This window comes from Microtus pennsylvanicus, chromosome 11, assembly GCF_037038515.1.
Source record: "Microtus pennsylvanicus isolate mMicPen1 chromosome 11, mMicPen1.hap1, whole genome shotgun sequence".
In the NCBI taxonomy this organism is placed as follows: domain Eukaryota; kingdom Metazoa; phylum Chordata; class Mammalia; order Rodentia; family Cricetidae; genus Microtus; species Microtus pennsylvanicus.
Window position 1 is genome coordinate 93,321,017 of NC_134589.1, and position 25,251 is coordinate 93,346,267.

Consider the following 25,251-nt stretch of genomic DNA (forward strand, 5'->3'; position numbering starts at 1 on the left):
GGGAATAGAGCTGACCCCTCAGCAAGAGCTTTCCTTGCTCTGAGCCATCTCTCTAGTTCCCACAGCCAAGGTGCACAAAGACAGATACAGGACTGTTAGCAGAGTTAGACCGGGAATCACGACTGGCGTTTGCCCTGGAACTGCCCAGGGCTGGCTCATGCGTGTTAAGTGCCAAATTGTCAAGGTGTAGATGTTGAGACTGACAACTAGGCTCCTACATCCCTGAGCAGAGATAGGAAGATTAAGCAAGAAAACTTTGTCACTGTAAAACGTTCTTTCTTTTTCTTTCTTTCTCTCTCTCTCTGTTTTTTTTTTTATTTTTTTAGTTTTAGTTTTTGTTTTGTTGTGTTAGAATGTAATAATCCTTTCTCAACAAGTTACATCCCCAATCCCCCAGTCTTGGTTTTTGTTTGTTTTGTTTTGACAAACTCTCACATTGTAGCTCAGGTTGCCCTTAAATTTAGGGCAATCCTCCTGCCTCAGCCTCCCCCTCCCTCCGCCGAAAGCTGGGATTCCAGGCTTGAGTCACCACTCTCAACCAACAAACAGTTGGCTTTTGTTGACACCATCTCTACCGCTCCCGGATGGGCGTGCAAGGTAGTGCCGGCGCAGCCACTCGCCTCCCGCTAGCTGCTGGGGCGCTTGGGGGCGGGCCTGTCAGCCCCCGCCCCTCTCTGCGTGCGCACGTCGCGTCGTCCTCGCGCTCGCCCTGCTCCGCTACCGCGACGCTGGTGAAGGCACTGACGCGGAGACCGACGGACCTGCGAGCGGAGCGGCGGAGGGTGAGTGGCCCACGCCGTCTCCGGCCTTGCCCGCCCGGGTCCTCGCTGGGCGGAAGTCTTCCTCCAGAGCTCTGCTCGGCTGGTGCGCCGCCACTCGGCCGCCAGCCTGAGGGGACATCCGGGCGGGGGCCGGCCGGAAACGGGCTGAGGCCGGGGAGCGGGAGACTGGGGTCGGGGAGGGAGCACCGAGCGGGCCTCGAGCATCATGTGAGCCCGAAATCGCAGACGCCGCGCTCTAGAAGACCTCTGAACTCCGACCCAAGCGTCCTCTGCTGTCCCCGTAGGGCACAGCCTCTCCCAGAGTCCCGAATGCTCTTGACGAGGTGACTCCGGGGTCGAAATTAGTGCAGCCCAGCTCTTGAGCCCCTTTGAGGTCCCGGAGGAGCCCGGGGCGTGGCGGCCTTGCTAGTCCGCCCTGCTGTGACTCCCCTCGCTGAGGAGAGCCCTTAGAACCTCTAGGGACTTTATGCGTGACCTCCGCTGCAGACTGCAAGACTGGGAGGACTCTACAGCCAGTTGGTCTGGACGGGGAGGTCCCCTGTCACCTCCAAAGCACAGGGCTCTAGGTGACTTAATTGCCCTGTAAGAACTGCCAAGACAGTGTTTGCACAAGGGCTGTCTGTGCCCTGCCATTTAAATTGGTTCTGAAGGACCGGTTGCTGTGGCCTGTGGCTGTTCATCCTTACTGTGTTGTGTCGCTGGCGCCACTAACTCAACAACAGGGAGAGACCATATAATGCTGCCCTGTTGAGAGAGACCGCTTGCTCTTCAGCCCTTTCGCAAGCCTTCTGTTTCCCTACCTTTTTTTAGAGACTCGTGAAGTAAATCGAGCTATCTCCCACAGGCAAGGTGATGGCACAGATGAGCTTAAATCCAGTGCCCTGCCTGGACGTCCTGTGCTCTTTCAGAACTGGAGATTAGAAATGGCTGTGTTGTTTAAATGGTTATACTGGCCTTAAGCAGACCAGTCATGTAGAAGGAAATAAACCTGTTACTGGTTTTGTGCTTTTCTGTTTCTGCTGTGGTGCTGTTTGTAATAATTATTATAAATGTTATCATATATAATGTATAACAATTAGATATTTTTGGTGGTGGAGATTGAACAGGACGAACACATATTTTACCACTGAACAAAATACAATGTTTTGTATTTTGTTTTGTTTTGTTTTTTTTTTTTCGAGACAGGGTTTCTCTGTGGTTTTGGAGCCTGTCCTGGAACTAGCTCTTGTAGACCAGGCTGGTCTTGAACTCACAAAGAATGTTTTGTATTTTGAGAAAGGGATTCTTGGTATGTCCGTGCTGGCTGAATTTGTGATTCTTCTGCCTCAGTCTCCTGAGTGCCCTAGCCTAAAACCATCTTTCCCCCCCCCTTTGAGACAGGGTCTCTCTTAAAATTATCTAGCCCTGACTGTCCTTGAACTGGCTGTTTAGACAGACTTCAACTCACAGAGATCCGCCTGCCTCTGCCTCCCCAGCGCTGGGATTAAAGGTGTGCGCCATCATGCTGGGAGCTAACTGTATGTTTTGATTATGGCATTTATTAATGCTTTTAGTTTCTTTGAGGGGTGAAAAGTGTATATTCAGAATTGCTTCCCCCAGAAACGTCATGAGATTGTAGTCTTGTTTGCTAGGCGTGCTCAGTTCAGTGGCACAGTTATCACTTCATGTGATAAAATTGTTAAACATTGGCTAATACAGTGCCGCAGCCAAACCTGATTAGAGTGTGAGAATCTGTGAGCTTGGAAAGTAGCCTTCTTGTGAGCGACCTGATAGTGCTGAGGACGCGTACGGGAAATCCTGTGATTCCCCCAGACTGAGGCTTGAGTTCTGCTTTTTTCTTCGCTCAGGGCAGTCCATTGAGCTGCTGAGTCAGAACTATTAGTACTCTAGGGGTGGCAAGGCCGATGAGCTAAAGAAGGTCAAATGTTAATTAACTTTAACACAAATCTGTTGAAACTTGCACACTCATGGCCTACCTTGATTTTTAAAAACAGCTGATTCGTTTTGTTTTTCGAGACAGGGTTTTTCTGTGTGTCTTTGGTGCCTGTCCTGGAACTCGCTCTTGTAGACCAGGCTGATTTCGAACTCAGAGATCCACCTGTCTCTGCCTCCTGGGTGCTGGGAATTGAACTCAGGACCTCTGGAAATGCAGCCAGTGCTCTTACCCGCTGCGCCAGCCGTCTCTTCAGCTCCTGAAAGAGTTTTTTTTTAATTGGTTGTTTTGTTTGTCTCAGTTTAAAAACTGAGAGGGAGGGAGGAGAAGGAGAGTTGTGGAGATCAAAGGACACCCTGTGGGAATTGGTGGTTCCCAGGGATCAAACTCAGGTTGTCATACTTGGTGGCAAGTACTTTTACCCACTGCACTCTCAGTGGCCCTATTTTGTTTTTTTGGTTTTTTTTTTTTTTTTTTTTTTTTTTTTGGAAACAAGGGTCTCTGTAGTCCAGGCTGGACTTGAGCAGGAGATCCTCCTATTTTAGCCCTCTGAGTGCTGGGATTTCAGGTGTGTGCCATAATACCCAACTAAAACATGTGCTGCTTTATTCTTGAAAAAAAAAAAAGGTTACTTTTACTTTTAGTGTTTTGCCTGAATGCAGATATGTGCACCACATATGTGCCTAGCGCCTTCAGGTCCCTTTGATCTAGAATTATAGATGGCTGTAAGCCACCATGTGGGTGCTGGGAAATAATCCTGGGTCTTCTTCTAGAGCAGCAAGTGCTTTAACCACTAAGCTATCTCTCAGTGGTTACTCTTCTTTCTGTCTGTCTGTCTGTCTGTCTATTTGTTTTTAAGACAATGTGACCTGGCTGCCCTGGAACTCCATATTTTGCCTCTTAAGTATTGGGATAAATCTTTTTTTTATTTTTTTTATTTTTTTGAGACAGCGTCCCTCACTGTGTATTCCTGGTTAGCTTGAACTCAAAGAGATCTGCTTCTTCTGCCTTTCCAGTGTTGGAATTAATGTGTGTGCTACCATACCTAGCCTAAGCTTCAGTTTTTATATCAGAAAAGGGGGATTTTAGTACATGATGAGTCTTTAAATGCTACTTTTTTTTAAGTTTTTTTTTTTTAATTTATTTATTATGTACGCAACATTTTGCCTCCATGTATGCCCGCATGCCAGAAGAGGGCGCCAGATCTCATTACAGATGGTTGTGAGCCACCATGTGGTTGCTGGGAATTGAACTCAGGACTTTTGGAAGAGCAGGCAATGCTCTTAACCACTGAGCCATCTCTCCAGCCCCTAAATACTGCTTATTGATCTAAGATGGAGGCTACTTAAATCTGTTTCGGTAAATCTGAGATTGGGGCTGGGAATCAGTGGTTTTGGGATGTGATTCTTGATTAGTCCTCTGGAATAAAGCACAGCTGAGCAGAGAAGGATGAACTGGAAGGTGTATAGAGGTGGTTAATGGGCTGCATGAGCAGTAACACCAGGGGAGGAACGAAAGAGTGATTGTTGGGTGGGATCGGTTGTGTTGTCTGTTTGTGTGCAAGAGGCCAACCAAACAGGTGTTACCTTCTTTCTGCCCAGGGGGAAAATTAATTTTTTGTCACATGAAGGGATTTGTTTCCTTCCCAGGAGTACCATGAGCCTAATTATTACCATAGTTCTCAGTAATTTTAAAAGGGCTTTAGGGAGGAACAGCATAATGAGACTGCTGCCTTGTCCCTAACTTGCCTGAATACTCCCAGTTTCTGCTTTTCTTCCTGGATTGTTTTAGTTTTAAGACACTGGTTGTACGGTAGCTTATATTCATTCCCACATTTACCTGAGATTCCCAAACCACTTGTTTCTGTTTTTGTTTTTTTAAGACAGATAAGTACTCACTACGTAGGTCCAGGCTCACTGTGAATTCATGTTGACCCTCCTCCTGAGCATTTGCATGTGGGGTTACAGGTGTGTGCCCAATGCTTGACTTATTAATACTCTTTACCTACCATATAATTTTTAGTTAGTTTAGTTGGCTGGCTTGTCTCTTAAGTAGCTATTATGATCATATTTTTCTACTAATCATGGAGATTATAATCTAAACATACAGGTGAGCTGAAGGAATAGTGATTGCAGGGGTTGAGTCCAGGGCCTTATGTATGTTAGGCAAGCACTCACCCCTGAGCTACATTCCCAGCTTTCTCTGCTTTTTCCATTGGAAGGTCAGGGTTGAGCCAGTCTTTTCTTTGCCTAAAATAGCAAGTATCCCATTTCTAAGCAAATTACCCCAAAACCCCTCCATTCTTCGGTTGCTTACTTAAATATTTATTATCTTCAGTAAAATTCTCAAATGTTCAAAATGTTATTATTTTCTTTGCTCTGATGCCTTTGTTTGTTTTTTGTTTCTTGAGACAAGATTTCTCTGCATAGCCCTGGCTATCCTGGAACTCATTCTGTAGACCAGGCTGGCCTTGAACTCAACAGAGATCTGCCTGCCTCTGCCTTCTGAGTGCTGGAATTAAAGGCTTATGCCACTACATCCAACTAGAACTAAGTATTCTATTATGTCATCCTCTGTGCTGAATTTTTTTTCTTTTTTTTTAAATGATTTATTATTTGTATCAGTGTTTTGCCTGCATGTATATTTTGTGTGAGGGTGTTAGACCCTGGAGTTGTAGACAGTTGTGAGCTGCCATGTGGGTGCTGGCATTTGAACCTGGGTCTTCCGGAATAGCAGTCAGTGCTCTTAACCACTGAGCCATCTCTTCAGCCTCTATGTCATCCTCTGTAAGGATTCTAGGAGCTATGTGTATCTTAAAAATCTCAGTATCGTGCTGGGCAGTGGTGGCACACACCTTTAATCCCAGCACTTGGGAGGCAGAGGTCGACAGATCTCTGAGTTCGAGGACAGTCTGGTCTACTAGAGCTAGTTCCAGGACAGGCTCCAATGCTAAAGAAAAGCGTGTCTCAAAAAAACAAACAAAAAAATAAAAACAAGAAAAACCCGTCAGTATCACTATAGTATATATTCCCAAATTTTAAAGGAATTGACATGTTAAATGCATATGTCTAGTAGTAGAAGGATGGAGGAACAGAAATGTGTGCCCCTTTCGTAGAAGTGTGTTCAAGAATCTAAGCTGTACTATAAGTGGCAGCGCTGACAAGCTGTACAAAAGACAACAAAAACCTGGCTTAGTACCAGGAACTAGGTCATCTTGGGACACCCAGAACAGTACAGTTGCTATAAGATTTATGATTACTCTGCTGCTGCTCCATGTTTTGAGGTGTCAGTCAAGTTAAAGAGCTGAGAACTAGGAGCCAACCCACAGCAGGTCAGGTGAAAGAATAAAGCAAGGAGATCTTCAGAAGAGCACACAGACTGGAGTGGAAGCCTCGTGCTCGCAGAAAGAGTAAACTCCTGAAATAGGTGTTCTTAACCTGAAATTCTGGGTGTTAGGTTAACTTTTTGAGGACCTATGCTTGCTCACAGATAGAATAGGGAACTTCTTTTTTCTGTGAAAAATTTTGATTTGACCTGGAGCCTTCATCTGATGCTCAGCACAAAGAAAAAGGGCAAATGGCCTTCCTCAGAAATGGACAATTGTATCTTTCTGGTAGACAATCACTCGACCAACTGAACTACATCCACACTCAGATGTTTGAACGTGCCTCGATTTTGAGACTATCTCTAATTGTGGAGATAATTTCTTCAACAAACTCTTGATTGCGTTTATGCATCATAACATGTGCAGGAAAAACTTGAAGTAGTAAGACTGATGTTGTGAAGAACTTACTAATAAACTTGCTTAGGAAATATTAATTACACAGATAATTTAGCTAAAGGAGCATTGCCTCCTGGAAGGTAAGTAGTGTACTGAGCAGGCTTGTTAGAGACTATTAGAAAATTGTGTGCCATAATTGAAGATTGGAGTTACCAACTTAAAACCAGTCAAGCTCACATCAAAGAACATGTGGAGGGGAAGCTCAAGGGGGCAGCACAGGCCACAGCCATCAAGTCCTGGTCTGCCATTAAGTCTCCCGAGCTCTTACCAGGAAAAGTATAATTCTGCCAAGTGGGCAAGAAAAACCTGGTAACAATCCCAAAAACTGGCATACTTTTTTATCCCCTCCTCTATCTTTCTATCTTTTAAACACTGGTGTACTTAAATAATTCTGACAATATTAAGATATAATTCTGGTAGTATCTTTGCTGTGTAAATCTTCCATCTGTCCAAGTGGCCAGACTTGCAGTCTCCTGTCTTTGTTTAAATTGTTCAAAGTATGTTGACCAGACAGGGAGTCAATCATACAAGAGGTGAGTCACCTTCAGCAAAAGAAGTGTTAGGCAGATATTCCAGCACACAACAGTGTGTCACCAACCAACCCTTCCCTCATACAAACTTACCCATTCCTCTCACGTGTCTTTCTTAGTTGGAGCCTCATTTATAGACTTCAGGGGTATTGGCTCATCTGATATTCTTGTTCCTCCAATGAGATCCAAACCATCTTGCCCCCCCCCCTTTTTTTAAATTTATTTATTTATTTATTTTTTGAGACAGGGTTTCTCTGTAGCTTTGGAGCCTGTCCTAGAACTCCCTTTGTAGAACAGACTGGCCTCGAACTCACAGAGATCCTTCTGTTTCTGCTTCCTGAGTGCTGGGATTAAAGGCCGCCTGGCTATTCCCGTTTTTTGACAAAACAACCCATACTAAAACTACACATGCCAGTGCAGGATCCGGAGCTCTCATAGACATGGACAGCTCCAGTTCCTGTGATACTAAGCAGGATCTACTCACGTGGAAATGATGTTAACAAACAGCTTAAGCATGTGTCACTTTGACCTTCTTTGTTCTGTGAAATTGATGTGATTAATAAAACTGCATAGTAAACACACACCGAAGAAATTGTTCAAAGTATAACTTGGGACTGGGACTGAAAGAGATTTAAGGATGACAAAGTATGTGGAATGTATAAGCCTAAGGTATATCTAAATTAGTAAAATCTTCTATTTTAGGCTGGCTCCTCTTTGGGCATTAGCAAAGCCAGGCTCTTGGTATCTTTAAATGTGCACAGTAATTTCTCAGGAGACAAGAAAAAAAGAATCGTAATCTAGAAAATGTGTAAACAGGTAAACGGTGTTGCAGGGTACAAGCACTTATTACAAGATCATATGTAGCCTTGCACTAACTAGGGAAGCACTTCACTGCTGAGGTACATCTCTAGTCCTTTTTATTTTTTTTTTATTTTTTTATTTTTTATTTTTTTATTTATTTATTTTTTTCCGAGACAGGGTTTCTCTGCGGTTTTGGAGCCTGTCCTGGAACTAGCTCTTGTAGACCAGGCTGGTCTCGAACTCACAGAGATCCTCCTGCCTCTGCCTCCCGAGTGCTGGGATTAAAGGCGTGCGCCACCACCGCCCGGCCTCTAGTCCTTTTTAAATGTTGAGACAGGACCTTAGTAAATTTCTAGGCAGCCCTTGAACTTACTTTCTGACCCAGGCAAGTTTTGAACCTGCCATCTTTCTGCCTTCACCTCCTGATTAGCTAGGATTACATACCTGAACCGCCGTCATGTCACTTTTATATGTGACCACATGTACTTTTCATCATACCTACTTCCATTGCCTCAACATATCCCCGATTTTTGTTTGTTTGTGTTTTCAAAACAGGGTCTCTCTGGAACTAGCTCTTGTAGACCAGGCTGGCCTCGAACTCACAGAGATCCATCTGCCTCTGCCTTCTGAGTGCTGGGATTAAAGGCACCAACCGGATTTCCCCACTTTTTGTTTGTTGTTTTTGAGATAGGGCTTTACTATGTAGCCCTGTCTGGCCTAGAACACTATGTTGACCAGTCTGGCCTCAAATTTGTGACAATTCTCTTGCCTTAGCCTCATGACTGCTAGGATTATAGCTGTGCACCACTACATCTAGCTTGTTTTGAGACAGTCGGCCTGGCATCAAACTCCTATCTTTCTGTTTCAGCACTGTGAGTTTTGGAATTACGGGTGTGTGTAATCATGTCTTGCAGCTTGACAGTTTTAGAACTCATTTAATTTCTTATAACTACCTTGCAGAATTGTTACTACAAAGAGTAGAAACTCAGAGAAATTGAGTTGCTGTTCCTGAGTAATCCAGCTGGTGTGTGGCAGAACCAGCATGTGCTCCTGGTTGTGAGGGTTGAAAGCCTGTGCTTTAACCACGGCCACTCCTATGCGCTGCCTCTTGTCCTCTGTGTAGCCAGTGGACTTCCCAGTGGGCTGGCTGGTTTTAGTTAGCTTTTATAGAATGCTTACTAGTGGCGAGGCTCTAGAGATCTCCACTCAGTACACCATCTCAGCTTCTCGTGTGTGTGACAGCAGCATTGCTGGACTGCTGTGCAGGGAGGCTGTCTGGGCTTATACCTGCTATTAGACTTGGTGGACTCATTTTCTAGGAACTTTCAGAGGCAGGGGTTCCATCTTTAGATCATAGGATAATGTATGATACAAATACTGAAATGTGTATCTAAATTAGTAGTCATTCTGCATTTGTGCAAACAGCAAATGACTGTCGGATTGGACAGACTTATGTTCTGGGGATCTACTAGTCAGGAAAATAACTCAACTCTGGTGTAGATCAAGTAATTCAAGACAACAGCCTGTTCCCTCTTTCCCTCAGTCCTGGAGGGAATCATTGAGGAGCTAAAGTATCTAGAAAACTTTCCTAGAAATTCTAGTTGAAAGTTCTTCTGTTAAGTAAATATGAATATGAGGTGTGGTACAAGTAATTTTCTCCTTTTTTTCCCTTTATTTTTTTATACATGCTAGTCCCAGTTTTCCCTCCCTCCTCTCCTCCTGCTTCCCCCATCCGGTGCTCAGAGAGGGTAAGGCCTCCTCTGGGAAGTCAATTAAGTCTGACCTATCAACTCGGTGAGGCAGGACCAAGGTCGTCCTGTGTTCTTGTTGAGCAAGGTGTCTCTCCATAGAGAATGGTCTCCACAAAGTCAGTTCATACATTAGGGTTAATCCTGGTCCCACTGCCAGTGATTCCACATACTGCCCCAGCCACACACATTGTCACCTGTATTCTGGGGGTCTAGTTCAGTCCTATGCAAGTTCCCCAGTTGTCTCTCTGGAGTCAGTAAGCTCCCACTAGCTCAGGTCAGCTGATCTGTGGGTTCCCCCATCATGGTCTTGACCCCTTTATTCATATTAGTGCTCTTCCCTCTCTTCGATTGCACTCCGGGAGCTCAATCCAGGTAATTTTTTGCTAACAATGAAATATAGATCGTTTGGTAGAGTGCTTGCCTTGTATGGATGAGGTTCTGTATTCAATTCTCAGCAAAAATAAAGTTTGATTGGATTAAAGTTCATCCCTATATATTGGCCTGTATTTAAGAATCTTTTTTTTTCTTTTTTTTTAAATGTTTATTTATTTATTATGTATACAATATTCTGTCTGTGTGTGTCCGCAGGCCAGAAGAGGGCACCAGACCTCATTACAGATGGTTGTGAGCCACCATGTGGTTGCCGGGAATTGAACTCAGGACCTTTGGAAGAGCAGGCAATGCTCTTAACCACTGAGCCATCTCTCCAGCCCCTTAAGAATCTTTTTAAAAATACTTTTTTATTTTTAATTTGTGTATGTGTGTCTGAGTGTGTTTGTAGAGTGCCTGCAGAGGCCAGAAGAGGGTATCAGATCCCCAGGAGCTAGAGTTACTGGCAGTTGTGAGTCGCCCAACATGGGTGTTTGGATCTGAATTCTGCTCTTTACCGAGGGCAACATATGCTTTTAGTAGCTGAGCCATCTCTCCAGCCCCTGGGAGGCTTTTTAGCATAGAAAAAGCTTCATGAAGGTTGGAGAGATGGCTCAGTGGTTGAGAGCACTGGCTGCTCTTCCAGAGGTCCCGAGTTTAATTCCCAGCAACCACATGGTGGCTCACAACCATCTGTAATGAGATCTGGCGTCCTCTTATGGCATGTGGGCATACACGGAGGCAGAATGTTGTACACATAAGAAATAAATAAATCTTTTTTTTTAAAAGAAAAAGCTTCATGAGTCTATGCTCTGGTGTATGTCTCTATTTATGGGACATAGTTGTCCGTATGTAAATCAGCCCTTTTTGATGAGAGAACACAGTTGAGGACCCCACTCCTAGTGACTCCTGGTGCCTTGCTTGTTAAGGTAGGAAGTAAAAACACAAGATGGAAGTACAGTTCCTCTGACAGTTCAAATGTAGGCTGTGCTGAGAAATTCTACCCTTTTCTCAATGCATCAGGTTTGTTTATTCTCTTCCTCCACAGACGCAAAGCTGTATAAAACATAAAGCAGCCATTGCAGTTACTTCGCCTTCTTTTAGGATGTCCTTGTTTGAAAGTCTGTTATTCTCCCCCATTCCTCTGACCTTACACTTTCCAAGAGGCATACACTTTCTTTCATTTTTTTATTTAATAGATACTCATTTTTTAATTTTAATGTGTGTTTTGTGTGCATGTATATGCACCACTTACATTCCTGATGCCTGTAGGGGTCAGAAGAAAGCATTGGATCCCCTGGAACTGGAGTTAGAGGTGGTTGTGACCCACCGTGTGGGTATTGGGAATTGAACCCCTGTCCTCTGGAAGGGGGAGCAGTGCTCTTAATCACTCTCCAGGCATCTCTCTAGCCCCATCAGCATACATTTTTAGAAGTAGTTAGGACTGCTTAGATTTTAAAATAATCAGTACACAATTGACACACAGATTCTTGTTTGTTTTTTGAGACAGGATTTCTTTGTGTAGCCATGGCTGGGCTCTTTGGACCAGGTTGGCCTTGAACCGACAGAGATCTGCTTCCCTCAGCCTCCAGTGCTGAGATTAAAGGCTTGTACCAATACTACCAGGCTGGCATACATTCTTAAAACTAGATCTTCTGTTTCTCTCAATTGCCATGGAAACTAGTGCTATAGAGATGTAGAGACCCTATTGTGACCTCTAGTGTAGGAATGTCACCAGAGCCTCTTACTTGATTGTCCGCTAAGGCCAGATAGGTCTGGCTCTCCAGGCACCAAGTGTTGGGGTGTGCCACCTCCCCATTAGGAACCACCTTAGGTTGCTGTCTTATAAAAGCAGGCCTTACCAAAGAACGGTCATCTTGGATCGCATAACTAAATGAGCCAAGGCAAGTGTTTGAGGGGTAGGAAGCAGCAGCTCTCAATCTCTATGTGTGCATGTGGAGGCCAGAGGTCTGTAACGGCGTAAATGAATTCAGACAGATTGTAATAATATATACAGCTTTAATGGGGAAATAGACTTACAGGACCACAGGTTCCCGCGACGAACAGAGCGCGAGGCGAGCACGCCCCCTAAGGGGCTTGGGCTTATCCCTACAGAGGTCGACATTGAGTATTTTGCTTATGCTTTCTCCACCTTAGTTGTGTTTTCCCCCGCCCCAAGACATGGTCAGGGTTTCTCTGTGTATGGCCTGGCTGTCCTGGAACACACTCTGTAGATCAGGCTCATTTCAGACTCACAGATCTGCCTGCCTCTGCCTCCCGAGTGCTGGGATTAAAGGTGTGCGCCACCACCATCTTCTTAGTCTTTGAAGCCGGGTTTCTGACTAAACTTGTTGCTCATTGATTTGGATAGACTGACTGGTCAGTAAGCTCCAGGGATCTGCCTTTCTCCTCACTCAGACTTGAGGTTACAGAGCTCCATTATTTTATGTGAGTCATATGAATCAGAATGGAGGTTTTCGGTGATTTTATCGTTAACACTCAACTGTCTCCTCAGCTCCCAGCTCTTTAAATGGAAGCTTAAAGCATTTATGTCTCAGAACTCATAGGGTCATGTTTTCATCCTGAAACAAGAGTGGCTTAATACCTCCATGGTATGAATAAATGCAGTGTGATTCAGCAGCCTCTACCTTTCGTTTCAGTGTAACCTGTAGTCCATGATAATACCATACTCTCACATGCATGAACCAGTGAAAACTAGTTGGGGATCAGGAAGAATCTCTTACATTCTGAATGACGCAGGTTTAGTTCCAACTTGACTCTTAACTTCCTGTGCCCTTAGGCAGGTTAATTCTCTTCATTTTAGCACCCCCTTGGGTTTTGTTGTTTGATTTGGTAAGACAGTATCTCACTTAGGCAACGCTGGCCTTGTAGCCAGTGCTGGCTTCACAGTCACTTTGTAGCCAAGAATGGCCTTGAATTTTTTTATCTTCCTGCCTCTACCTCTGGAATGCTCAGATTATGGGGCTGCGCCAACACCCTCATTTTATGCAGTGCTGGCCATTTAACCCAGGGCATTGTCTTTGCTGAACAAACACTATACCAACTGAACTATAGACCCAGCCTAATTTCTCTGTCTCTCTGTCTGTCTCTGTCTGTCTGTTTCTCTCTGTCTCTCTCTAAATTAGACTAAGGAGGCAACACCAGGCCTCTGAAATTGTTTAATTTTGGTTATTTGACTCTTCTTTTTTAAAAAATGTTTGTTTTTATGTGCATTTGTAGTTTGCCTGCATTTCTGTCTGTTGAGGGCACCAGGTCTCCTGGAGCTGGAGTTACAGACAGTTGTGAGCTGCCATGCAGGTGCTGGGGATTGAATCCAGGTCTTCTGGAAGAGTACCCAGTGCTCTTAATTGGTTGGTGACCCGTCTCTCCAGCCCCTGCTTTAATTTTATAATTAGTGGAACACTGCTCTAAAGTGATTTAGACTGAGTGGAGTGTCCAGGTCTGTCAAATTGTGACCTGCTGTTCTGTCTTCTACTTATTGCCCTGCAGGGGTAGTTTTAAGGAGTTTGGTGTTATCAGAGAGGAAAGTACCTGGGAGCTGGGTTTGAATGACAATTCAGAGCCATCTTGATTACTGACTCCCTCCCTCCAACCACTAATGTGATTCTGGTTTTTTTTTTTAATATCTTTTGTTTCTTGAAAATTTCGTACATGTATGACAGTGTATTTTGATCCCATGATTTACAGTTTTTATTTTTAGAGAAGCTGAAACTGCTATAAAATTGATAGAGTTTAATCCCAGCACTTGGGAGGTAGAGGCAGGCAGATCTCTGTGAGTTCGAGACCAGCCTGGTCTACAAGAGCTAGTTCCAGGACAGGCTCCAAAACCACAGAGAAACCCTGTCTCGAAAAACCAAAAAAAAAAAAAAAAAAAAAAGCGATAGAGGGGAATTCCACATCAGCTGGCCACGGGGTCCATAGTTTTAAGCTTGTTCAAAATTGTCAGATTTTTTTAATACTTATTTATTTATTGAGATGGGGTTTCTCTGGTAGCCCTGGCTGGCCTGGAACTCACTCTGGAGATCCGCCTGCCCCTGCCTTCGGAGTGCTAGGATTAAAGAGGTGTGTGTCAACCTGCTCATTGTCTTACTCAAAGCTTTTTTTTTTTTTTTTTTTGAGACAGGCTTTTTCTGTAGCTTTTAAAGCTTATTAAACATGTGTGCCACCACCGCCTGACACAGAGCTTTTTCTTAATACCTTTCTAGAGTTGACTCCCACCCCCCAGAATTTCTTTAGGGAAATTGGTACATATGTTTTGCCCTTTAAAAAATATTTCTACTCAAGGGAGCTAGAGAGATGGCTCAAGGGTTAAGTGTGCTGGCTGCTCTCTCAGAGGACCTGGGTTCTTTTCCCAGCATTTACACAGCAGCAGCAGCTCACAACTATCTAACTCCAATCCCAAGGGATCTGACAGCCTCTTCTGGCCTCCTGGGGCACCAGCACACATGGCGCAATGATACACTTGCAATCCCACCCTCCACGGTTTAAAAAAAAATTCCTGCTCAAGTAATTTTAGGATTTAGTCAGGGCTCCGTATCTGTGCCTGTCATTCGTCTCGTGGTACTAGAATTGCTGCCTTCTTGTTCTGGGGCTTTGTTCATTCCAGACAATGGTAGATGGTAGACAGGGAGCAGGAGGGAGTCTACTGTGATTTCATTTATTGGAGGAAGGCTCCCTCCCTCCCCCCTCCTGCTGTGGGGCTGTGAGAAGTGAACTTATGTCTCACACTTGTTAGACAAACAGGAAAGCTGTTTACCAAGACTTCTGATTACCGCAATCATCAGTTCCAGGCTCCTTTGCTGGTGTCTGCTTTGAATGCTGGTATTTGGTCATGATAGAGTTGAGGACACCCATCTTCCTCAACTTAAAAAAAATGCTTGTGGAAGGGAACCCAAGACATCTTGAGATGTCACTTATTGAAGATTCTAAAGCAAAAGGATGGTACTTTTAGGTTTTTGTTACTGTTTTTGAGACCAGGTCTCACTATATAGCTTAGGTTTGCTTTGAACTGCCTCACGCCCTGCCTTCCCCCAGTGTTAAGATTGCAAAATAGATACACCACTACACCCTGATTTTTTTTTTTTTCGGTGCTGGGGTAGAATATAGGACTTTAAGAATAGTAGGAAAATGTGCTGCCACAGAACAAACCTACCCTATGCATTTAGCTTTCTTGCTATTTACCCAGAGTTGCAAGGGTGTGTTTCATAAATCAGGCTAAAGTTTTTGTCATTGGAGTCCTTACTTTTCCAGGATTTCCCGTCTGGTCTTGCTTTTTATCAAGAGGTTAATAGTCATCTATTCAGTGAACTGTGGGGTTGAACTTCCACAAATCAAAATGAAGAAAACATGATACTTACATACCAGATTTCCAGAGGAACCACAGTTATAAAGTTCAGAGACCTGGGGCCATTTATTCTAGAAACATTTTACCTAGAAAATGTTTCCTTGGTGTTGAAAGGCCCCTGTTATCAAGTGTCTCCTTAGGTTAGAGCTGATCCAGCTCTCTGTTGTCCCCAACATCCAGCACAGCTAACACTGAGCTGAGCCAGCATTGAGGAGTGTGAGCATTGTTTTCGGCCGTGGTCACAGGTCTTACCTTGAAGAGAACAGGCACTGCCATTTCCTCACACTGCTGCAGGAGGGCTGAGTGTTCTGGTGTGATGCGTCCAGAATCACCTGAATTGGCTGGACTTCTCATATTTCCTTCCCGATTGTTCTACAGTCACCCAACTGCTCTTTCTTAGTTTTGAGTAGTTAGTGACAGGGTCTCACGTGGCTCAGGCTGGCCTTGAACTCATTTGTCTCCAGGGCTGACTCCTGATCTTTCTGCCTCCACTTCCCAAGTGCTGGCTTGTGTTGTCGTGCTCACTTTATACTAAACCCAGTTGGGGATTGAAGCCCTGGGCTCTCCCAGCTTTCTCAATAAGAGGTCAGCGTTTGAGGCAGCATTACATCTCATACAACATTTTCATGCGTGGTATGTCATTTTAGTTTTCACAGCATATTTGAGAAAGTAAAGCAAATTTTGTTGGCCTGTTTAATAGACGAGGAAACTCAACTTCCGGAAATTATGACTCACATACTGCCAAGAGCTAATTAGTATGGAGACCTTATCTCCCAAACCTAAAGACCAGGCCCTGTGTTTGGGGTCAGGCTGCCCCTTCCACGCTTGAAGATAAGCTGGGTTTCTAGTAATAATTAGCAATAGGCAGGAGTTCAGAGTTAGCTTCAGCATGCTGGCAAATCCACTCAGCGCGTCCCTCCTCCAGTACCAGGTGGTGGCTGACCTAGAAAAACAGGTCACATCTTCTCTGTCCATCCATTTGCTAAATGGAATGTAAAACTGGCCTTTGGTATTTTAATTCTCTTAAAAATTCTTCTAATTACTTGGAGAGGAGTTGTGTGGGTGAATGTAGGCTTGTTTTGGGCTGAGAGGGCACCTTTTGAGGATTGGGTCGCCTACCACTGTGAGTTCTAGGTTTTCAGGCTCATGCTCACACATTTTTACTCTGAGCCATCATACCATTTATGTGCAGTTAATTCTTATGAATGCTAAATTTTACTCTCCCCACCTCCCCTAGCAGTTTTGTATTGTTTTGAGATAGGGCCTTGGCATTTATAACAGTCTTCCTGTCTCCACCCCTCAAGTGTTGTGATAACAGGCATGCATGAATGCTAGAGTTTAGTGGTGCTAAAGAGACCAAGTTACTCTTCAGTTTGCCTTCGGGAGCTGGGTTTATTATGTTGATCCTTCCTATTTGTCCTGGCATGGTCTGATAAGCTCACCCAGGGATGCCTAATACTGTTTCATTTCCTAAGGTTGCTCGTGTGATCTTTCCACATTGTATGCCTATCTCAAAAAAAGAATTATTTGTTAATTAAAACTTGGAAAATAAAGAGAAAAAAGAACTAGATCTAAAGTTAAAATCAGATCTCATAATGGTTCATTTAGTGCCAAGGCACCCAGTTACACACTCAATATACAGCTTTTGTTTAGCTTGTATGTCCAGTGCATTCTGTGTACACACTGTGACAGTTATAACTCAGATTGGAGGCTCCAGAGGATGCTGTGCTCTGATGGATTTACCGATAGTGAATCTGAGGGGAATCCTGATCAGCCCTGTAGGAAGCTTCTGGTTTATTTTGTTTTTTTTTCGAGACAGGGTTTCTCTGTGGTTGAAGCTTCTGGTTTAATTGGGGCAGTCACATATAGGGTAGTGTGGTATCAGTTATCTACAGGAGTGAAATCTTGAACCATAGACAGCCTTCTAGGAAGCAGGCAGGGGACTCACAGTGATGGCAAGAAGCCTAATGCCCAGCAGAAATCTGTTCAAAGAGGGAATCATGATCAAGTCTTGGTAAAGAATGCTAGGAGCAGCCACTTAACCTCCCTGTGCGTCTGGGATAATAACAGTGACTCATGTTGTGGGCGTAAACCGATTGTTGCTGAATGTCACTACCCAGTGAGTCAGGCTCACAGCATTGTTCTAATGCCAGGGAACAGGTCACCCTGCCATTGCTTTTCTGTTACCTGTTCCTTTCTTCAGTGCAGAATGAATACCAGAAGTCTTTATTATTCTTTAGATCATCAGATAGGAAGTGACCGTGATATGGACCTTAGGTTACATTTCTGCCTGGCAGCAGTGCTCTGAATTACCTGGCCTTGTGAAATTTGCTGGAGTTAGTCTCCACGAAGGAGAGTTTCTTTGAATAACGTCTGTTATTTCAGAAAGTCCTAATGCCTTCACAGTGCTTTACCAGGAACAACAGCTCTGAGGTAGATGTTTTAGATCTGCTATGTGGGTACCTCTTGCTGGAAATCTTTGTGGTAGGAACTTGCTGCTTCACTCAAAACAGGTATTAGAATGAAAACCAGCAGCCAATTGGGAAAACAGCTGGCAGTACCGGAATTAGGGAGTAGCAGTCAGGTTTGTTTTTTTTTTAAAGCTGGGTGGGGCGGGGCACAGAAGGTCCTTTCTGCTGCAACTTGTGGTAGCAGAAGGGCCAAGGACTGACTTCCTGTTGACTAGTTCAGGGCAGAACTTTGCTAGTTTTCTTATACCAACCAATTTCTATTTGTGTTTCCTTTTTACTCTTTCCTTTCCTCATTTCTCTCTTTCCCTTTTCTCTTTTTTCTTTCCAATAGGATAATGCTACTTTACATAAAAGAAACAGTCAGTTGGCTAAGTTGGCTAACAAAAACCATAAATGAAGAGTTTTCCAGATTCCCTCCCTGTTTTTTTTTTTTTTTTTCGAGACAGGGTTTCTCTGCGGCTTTGGAGCCTGTCCTGGAACTAGCTCTGTAGACCAGGCTGATCTCGAACTCACAGAGATCCGCCTGCCTCTGCCTCCTGAGTGCTGGGATTAAAGGCGTGCGCCACCAACGCCCGGCTCCTGTTGTTGTTAATGTACTTATATGGTGATATAATCCTTGCTGGGCAAGCACTCTACCTCTGAGTAACATTCCCAGCCCTGTACAGTGCTGTGCTGCTTATACATAGTTGTAGTCGTGGTTTGGATTTTTTTGGTTTTGGTTTTTTGAGACAAGGTTTCTCTGGGTCACAGTTCTGGCTGTCCTGGAACTTGCTTTGTAGACCAGTTTGGCCTCGAACTCACAGAAGTCCTCCTGCCTCTGCCTACCAAGTGCTGGGATTAAGGGCGTGTACCACCACTTCCTGTCATTTTTTTTTTTAATGTAGACTATTCTGTACGTGATCACAGTTTGTCAGCTTGTCAGGGTGGTGCTAGCATTGTTACTGTCCTTTGAGTAGCTCAAGCCTTGGCTGTTAGGCTGTGTGATTTATTTTCTTACTTTATAGTATGACTATTATTAGGGTATAGATTACTGGGTTTTGTTTGTTTGTGTGTTTGTTTTTTCGAGACAAGGTTTCTCTGTGTTAACAGTCCTGCTGTCCTGGAAGTTTCTTTGGAAACCAAACTGGCCTCGAACTCACTGAGATCCGCCTGCCTTTGCCTCCCGAGTGCTGGGATTAAAGGTGTGCACCACTGCCTGGCCCAGTTTTCTATTTTTAAGGAGTATGTCCTAGAGTGTACAGGTCAACAGAGGATTTGGAAATGTAACTTTTCAAAGACTGAGATAATTTTTTTCCAGTAGGGCAAGGTAACCTCTTAGTATTACCTGTGTGGCCATTCAGCCAAGGAGTGGTAAATCGGCAACAAGAATGAACACATTTTGTCCCCCGGCATGAGCCTATGTTGGTTGAATATGGTAACTCAGCCTTCCTGGAAAGGGAGCTTTCAGATACCCTTGAGGACTCAGTATTCTTCAAAGGGAAATAAGTAAATTGTACTTGGAGTTTAGAAAACTATTGAAGTAATAAACAACAGGTTATTAATATTATTTTATTGTTTAAAAAATGCATACTTAAGCAGGGCGGTGACGATGCATCTAATCCCGAGCTACAGCCCTACCTCAAGGGCTGTTCTTACACCTGATTGTCTCAGTTGTAGAAAATGCTCAGTAAAGAAGTACTAATTGAGGCAGAAAATTAAGCTTTCTTTTTCCTTGGCCCAGCTTGGCCAGATGCAGCTCCAGAGTTGGAATTTCTGCCTTTATGAGTTGACTTATTGATGATGATGTGTCACAGTGTTCGTCTAAAAAGTTGCCCTTACTGTGCTGCTAGAGCAGACGTCTCCTGAGATGGAGGATAAAACTGCTGCATTATGGGTTGTATTCCCTTGCTGATGAAAGGTGAGTGAGCCTTGAGTAGGTAGTGGGCGTTGATCAGCTTAGCCTTTTATTTCATGCAGCCCAGCAAAGTACAGAATAGGCTTGGGATAGTTTGCTAGGTGACTCACTTGAAGGTGTCTCGGGCTTGTGGAGCTGTTGGGCACAGCCTGGCTTAATTAAACTCTAACAACACCCTGTTCATCCTTTTTTTACTTGGCAGCCCAGAGGTAGAACGGAAAGCCTTGCATTGCTTAATAAGGTGAGATCCCCTGCAGCCTTTTTTTTTAAATGTATCTTTCTTTTACGTGTTTAGTAGCTTTTTATTTGTGTATAATTTCAAACATGCAGGGGAGAAAATGATAAGACTAGTACAAAGAACTTTTGTAGCCCAGTAGTAGTGCACACCGTTAATCCCAGCACTCAGGAAGCAGAGGTAGGCAGAGGTTTGAGGCCAGCCTTGTCTACAAAGCAAGTTCCAGGACAGCAAGTTGCATAGAGAAACCCTGTCTGGAAAAAAAAAAAATTAAAAAGAGCTTTTGTATACCTTTTACCCAGACTGTCAGCGTCAGCATTTGCCTCATGTGCTTTCTTCACAGGGATGCACACTCACATTCTTCTCAAGGCTGAGAGCAGGTGTAGACAGCGTGCTGTTTACTTCTGAATGCCAGTGTGTATTGCCTAAGAGCAAATTCAGCAACGTTATAATTATACCTAACTTATTGTCCAACTTCATATCTGTCCACATCCTGAAATGGTCCTAGTAATGACAGAGCTTTGTTGTGAAAAACAGTCTTGAGGTGCAGGGGTGTCTCCTCGTTATGTTGGCTTAAAGCCAAAAGACATTATTCAGTCACCAATTTCTTGTGTTTTTACAGGACCGGAGTGAGGAGGGCATCACCAGCTACTCAGCAACAATGTCTTCAGAAGTGGAGACCTCAGAGGGGGTAGATGAATCAGAGAAAAAGAACTCCGTGGCCCCAGAGAAGGAAAACCATACCAAGTGAGTGACAGCAGCTGACTGCTTCTCATTGAGAGGGTCCAACACCTGTCCTCTCACCTGCCATCATGCCTGGTTCAGTCTGTTGGTGACACTTGGGAGTGCTCATCAGTCCTGAGTTGTGTAGACCCTGGGATGTTTGATTGGCAGTGCAGGCCCCTGTCCAGCCTGGGCTGTTCAATTCTCTGGTTTTCTGTTTTGTTACCAATGGAGACAGGCCAGATGCTGGGAGTGCTGAGTCAGGGTTTCATGGTGGTTATTATTCTCTTTTTAAAAACCAAGTGGTGCCAGCAGGGCGGTGTGCGCCTTTGATCCCGGCAAGAAGCAGTCAGATTTCTGGCTAGCCTGGTCTACAGAGCGAGTTCCAAGACAGACAGAGGAACCTTGTCTCTAAAAACAATCAAACAAACCCCCAAACCTAAGTGGGTTTTCACATGAACTCACATGAGGAATGACGAGGCAAAGCTGATTCCCTTTACAGGGTTATCTCTCTACCAATGTGGAATCTGAACTCTGTTCTAGGCCAGGCCTTTACTTGTAAATCTCTCCAGAATTTAAATTACTGGGCTTTGCTCTGCATTTTTCCTAGCCTCTCATTAAAGTCCCGTTGTTGGCTAAGTTATTATATATTAAAATAATTGTTAATAAATTCTCAGAACATGAGTGATACAAAATAATCTAAAAAACAAAACCAAAAACTGTTTTTGTTTTGTTGTTTGTTTTTTGAGACGGGGTTTCTTTGTATAACAGTCCTGGCTGTCCTGGAACTTGCTTTGTAGACCAGGCGGGCCCTGAACTGAGAACCAACATTTTCTCATTCTAACAGATGGACTGTATGGATATACTGGAGTTCTCCCTAGGTTCCATTGTCCTTAGGATCATACTTTTCTTCCCTGTCCATTTACTGGTGTAACTATCCTGTGTGATTCTGATTTGTTAAGAAATACAAAATGGGGAGGCAGAGGCAGGAAGTTCTATTGAGTTTGAATGCTACAGATCGAGTTTCAGGACAGCCAGGACTACACAAACAAACTCTGCCTTGAAAAACAAAAAAGGAGAAGAAAAGAGAAGTGGGGGGGGGAATAAGAGGAGGAGAAGAAGAAAGAATACAAAACCAAGATCTTGGTCCTCATCTCTCAACTGTCTCTTCTTCCCACACCTGGGCCCATCCACGTAACACCCTAGGAACTGGTTCCTCATTGGGAAGAAGGCAACTTTCTGGGCTGGATTAAGTTTTGTTTCTTCAGCCACTAGGTGGCCACAGAAGCCAAATCATTCATTTGGGTGCCTACTAACATGTATACATGGATCCATAGTCTTGGGGAGACAGGAGTAATCTTTATGTGCCCTGAATTTTATGGCAGATTGTCACATCTGCTTGCCCTGTGCTCACATATAAGACTCACCTGTTCAAGCCGGGCGGTGGTGGCGCACGCCTTTAATCCCAGCACTCGGGAGGCAGAGGCAGGCGGATCTCTGTGAGTTCGAGACCAGCCTGGTCTACAAGAGCTAGTGCCAGGACAGGCTCCAAAGCCACAGAGAAACCCTGTCTCGAAAAACCAAAAAAAAAAAAAAAAAAAAAAGACTCACCTGTTCATGCTGGACTAGTCTGAACAGCTCCAGCATCAGTCTGTATCCGGGGCCCTTCAGTCCTTTCTGGAGAACTGGAAAGGGCTACTGTCTTACACACAAAACTCATTCCACAGAATGGCAGACCTCTCTGAGCTCCTGAAGGAAGGGACCAAGGAAGCACATGACCGGGCAGAAAATACCCAGTTTGTCAAAGACTTCTTGAAAGGAAACATTAGAAAGGAGCTATTTAAGGTTTGTGCCCTCAGTCAGATGGGGTTGGATTCTAAACTTTATTAATGGGTGGGAGGTGGCGGGGGGAGCTCAGCCCTCAAAGGGAGAAGCTGCTGGGTCTTTTTCTTGGAGACTGTCTGGCTGCATAGTCCATGGACTCTATCCCTGGGTCCTCCAGCCTTAGCTTCCTAAATACTGGGGATGAAAGGTATGTGCCTCCATGCCCAGCCATATGTATGTGTGTGTAGATAGATAGATAGATAGATAGATAGATAGATAGATAGATAGATAGATGTATATATATATATTTTTTTCCTAGTGTTAAGCTGTGACTGTCCTAGCCTAAATGGATTAACAGAAATGTTTGCAAATATTCACCGTTTTGTTTTTTTTTTTTAAAGAAGTTACAGAAGCTTCCTAGGTGTGTTAAGTAGTTCACTGTATAAAAAAGGAGTCACAGCTGGATTTTTGGGATGGGACAAAGTGGCTTTTGTCTTGACCTAGTCTTGAAACATGGTGGGTTCAAAAAAAAAAAAAAAGCTGGAGGGGGCTGGAGAGATGGCTCAGAGGTTAAGAGCATTGCCTGCTCTTCCAAAGGTCCTGAGTTCAATTCCCAGCAACCACATGGTGGCTCACAACCGTCTGTAATGAGGTCTGGTGCCCTCTTCTGGCCTGCAGGCATCCACACAAACAGAATATTGTATACATAATAAATATTTAAAAATATTTAAAAAAAAAGCTGGATAGTTGTGGCATCACACACCTTTAGTCTCAGCATTGGGGAGGCAGAGGCAGGTGGGTCTCTGTGAGTTTGGGGCCAGCTTGGTCTATGCTATGAGTTCTAGGACAGCCAGGGCTACACACACACAAACCTGTCTTTGAAAAACCAAAACCCAAAACGAAACATAGTTCTAAAGCTGCTGGTTTGGCTTATAATCTTCTTCCACGATCTTCATCACCCTCACAGCTGGCCACTACTGCACTTTATTTCACGTACTCAGCCCTTGAGGAGGAAATGGACCGAAACAAAGACCACCCAGCCTTCGCCCCCTTGTATTTCCCCATGGAGCTACACCGGAAGGAAGCACTGATCAAGGACATGGAGTATTTCTTTGGTGAAAACTGGGAGGAGCAGGTGAAGTGCTCTGAGGCTGCCCAGAAGTATGTGGACCGGATCCACTATGTCGGGCAGAACGAGCCAGAGCTGCTGGTGGCCCATGCTTATACTCGTTACATGGGGGACCTTTCAGGAGGCCAGGTGCTGAAGAAGGTGGCCCAGCGGGCACTGAAACTCCCCAGCACTGGGGAAGGGACCCAGTTCTACCTGTTTGAGCATGTGGACAATGCCCAGCAATTCAAGCAGTTCTACCGAGCCAGAATGAATGCCCTGGACCTGAATTTAAAGACCAAAGAGAGGATCGTGGAGGAGGCCAACAAAGCCTTTGAATATAATATGCAGGTACTGGGTACTTCATGGAGTTATGACCGTGGATGCATGAGCTTGATCCTTTAGCAGTAGAGTCAAAGCCAGAGCTATCTCGAGGCCATTGGTAGCATAAATGAGCTCCTGCATGCCCTAGAGGAAGGTGAGGGACCAGTTAGCCAGTGGAGAGCATGGGGTTAGTGTGTGGCTCCCAGATGGAGGCCTGGTTTAAGGCCTGTAGATAGTTATGGAAGGGCAGAGCTCCAGCATTTGAAAGGTCTGTCACTACAGGATGCTAGCTAGGATTGATGAGTGAGCAGTTTGTTCATTTTGTAGCAAAGACAGGAAAAATATTGTTTAGTATGGAGCCAGATTCATTGGGGAGTAGGTTTTACAAGCTGATCATGCTGAAGCCATTTCTGATCCAGAACCCCACGTCAGCCCTCAGTGTTAGAACAGCAGTCACCTGAACTCCCACTAAGAGGTGCCCGGAAGTGTTCACTTTTCTGGCTTGATGTTCACCTAGTCCTGATCAGATGTATCTGGGCTGTAGTCCCTCTATGGGTGGTGAGTAGGGTGTAAATTCTAAGTCTGCCTACTTTAGGGATGGCTCAGTTAATTTCTGCTCCTCAGATATTCAATGAACTGGACCAGGCTGGCTCCATACTGGCAAGAGAAACTCAGGAGGATGGACTCCCCATGCATGATGGGAAGGGAGATATACGTAAATGCCCCTTTTATGCTGCTCAGCCAGACAAAGGTAGGTTGCGGGTCCTAAGCTAACATTTCCGGAGCAGGTTATGTCATTGCTCTCCACTGATGCCCTGTCTCCTGTTGTGCGCCTACAGGTACCCTGGAAGGGAGCAGCTGCCCCTTCCGGACAGCCATGGCTCTGCTGAGGAAGCCTAGCCTCCAGTTCATTCTAGCTGCCAGTGTGGCCCTGGCTGCTGGACTCCTGGCCTGGTACAACATGTGAAGGACCTGTCATGTTATTTGCATCCTACCCCAAGTGACCTGTTCCATCCCTATCTCCACCTCTGACTAAACTACCACCTCAGGCAACTTTTTTATTGCTGGGTTTGAGAAAACAAGCAACCAATAAAAGCCAAACACTAGAGCCTCTGCGTAAACAGCATCTTCTCTGCCAGCCAGGTGCATCCCAAGCATAGGCTGTCACTCCACTGCAAGTCAGCCTCTGGACCTCCTCATCTGGCAGTGCCCCAGGATTTCTGCCACTTTGGAGGCCTGGGTACATTTTCTTCTTTCTTAATAGTACTTGTAGTAGTCATTGCCTTTGCTTGGGAGTTGGCTGCCCATAGACCCAGGCTTGGTGGGAAAGGGTCATACCAACTGATAATGTTCAATTTTT

The 25,251-nt window shown here is 44.6% G+C and overlaps 1 protein-coding gene across 2 annotated transcripts; it reads left to right on the forward strand.

The window, feature by feature from the left end:
* Nucleotides 1-676: 676 nt before the first annotated feature.
* Nucleotides 677-24,999, forward strand: Hmox2 (heme oxygenase 2). 2 transcript variants are annotated; one of them, XM_075941861.1, is made up of 7 exons: nucleotides 679-782; nucleotides 19,880-19,918; nucleotides 20,535-20,659; nucleotides 22,363-22,480; nucleotides 23,427-23,918; nucleotides 24,516-24,642; nucleotides 24,731-24,999. In XM_075941861.1, exons 3-7 carry the CDS (start codon nucleotides 20,574-20,576, stop codon nucleotides 24,856-24,858), a joined length of 951 nt encoding a protein of 316 aa, XP_075797976.1. In that variant the 5' UTR covers nucleotides 679-782; nucleotides 19,880-19,918; nucleotides 20,535-20,573; the 3' UTR covers nucleotides 24,859-24,999. The 2 variants fall into 2 exon arrangements, with proteins under 2 accessions (XP_075797975.1, XP_075797976.1); XM_075941860.1 differs by lacking the exon at nucleotides 19,880-19,918 and having other exon boundaries at nucleotides 677-782.
* The last annotated feature ends 252 nt before the right edge of the window (nucleotides 25,000-25,251 follow it).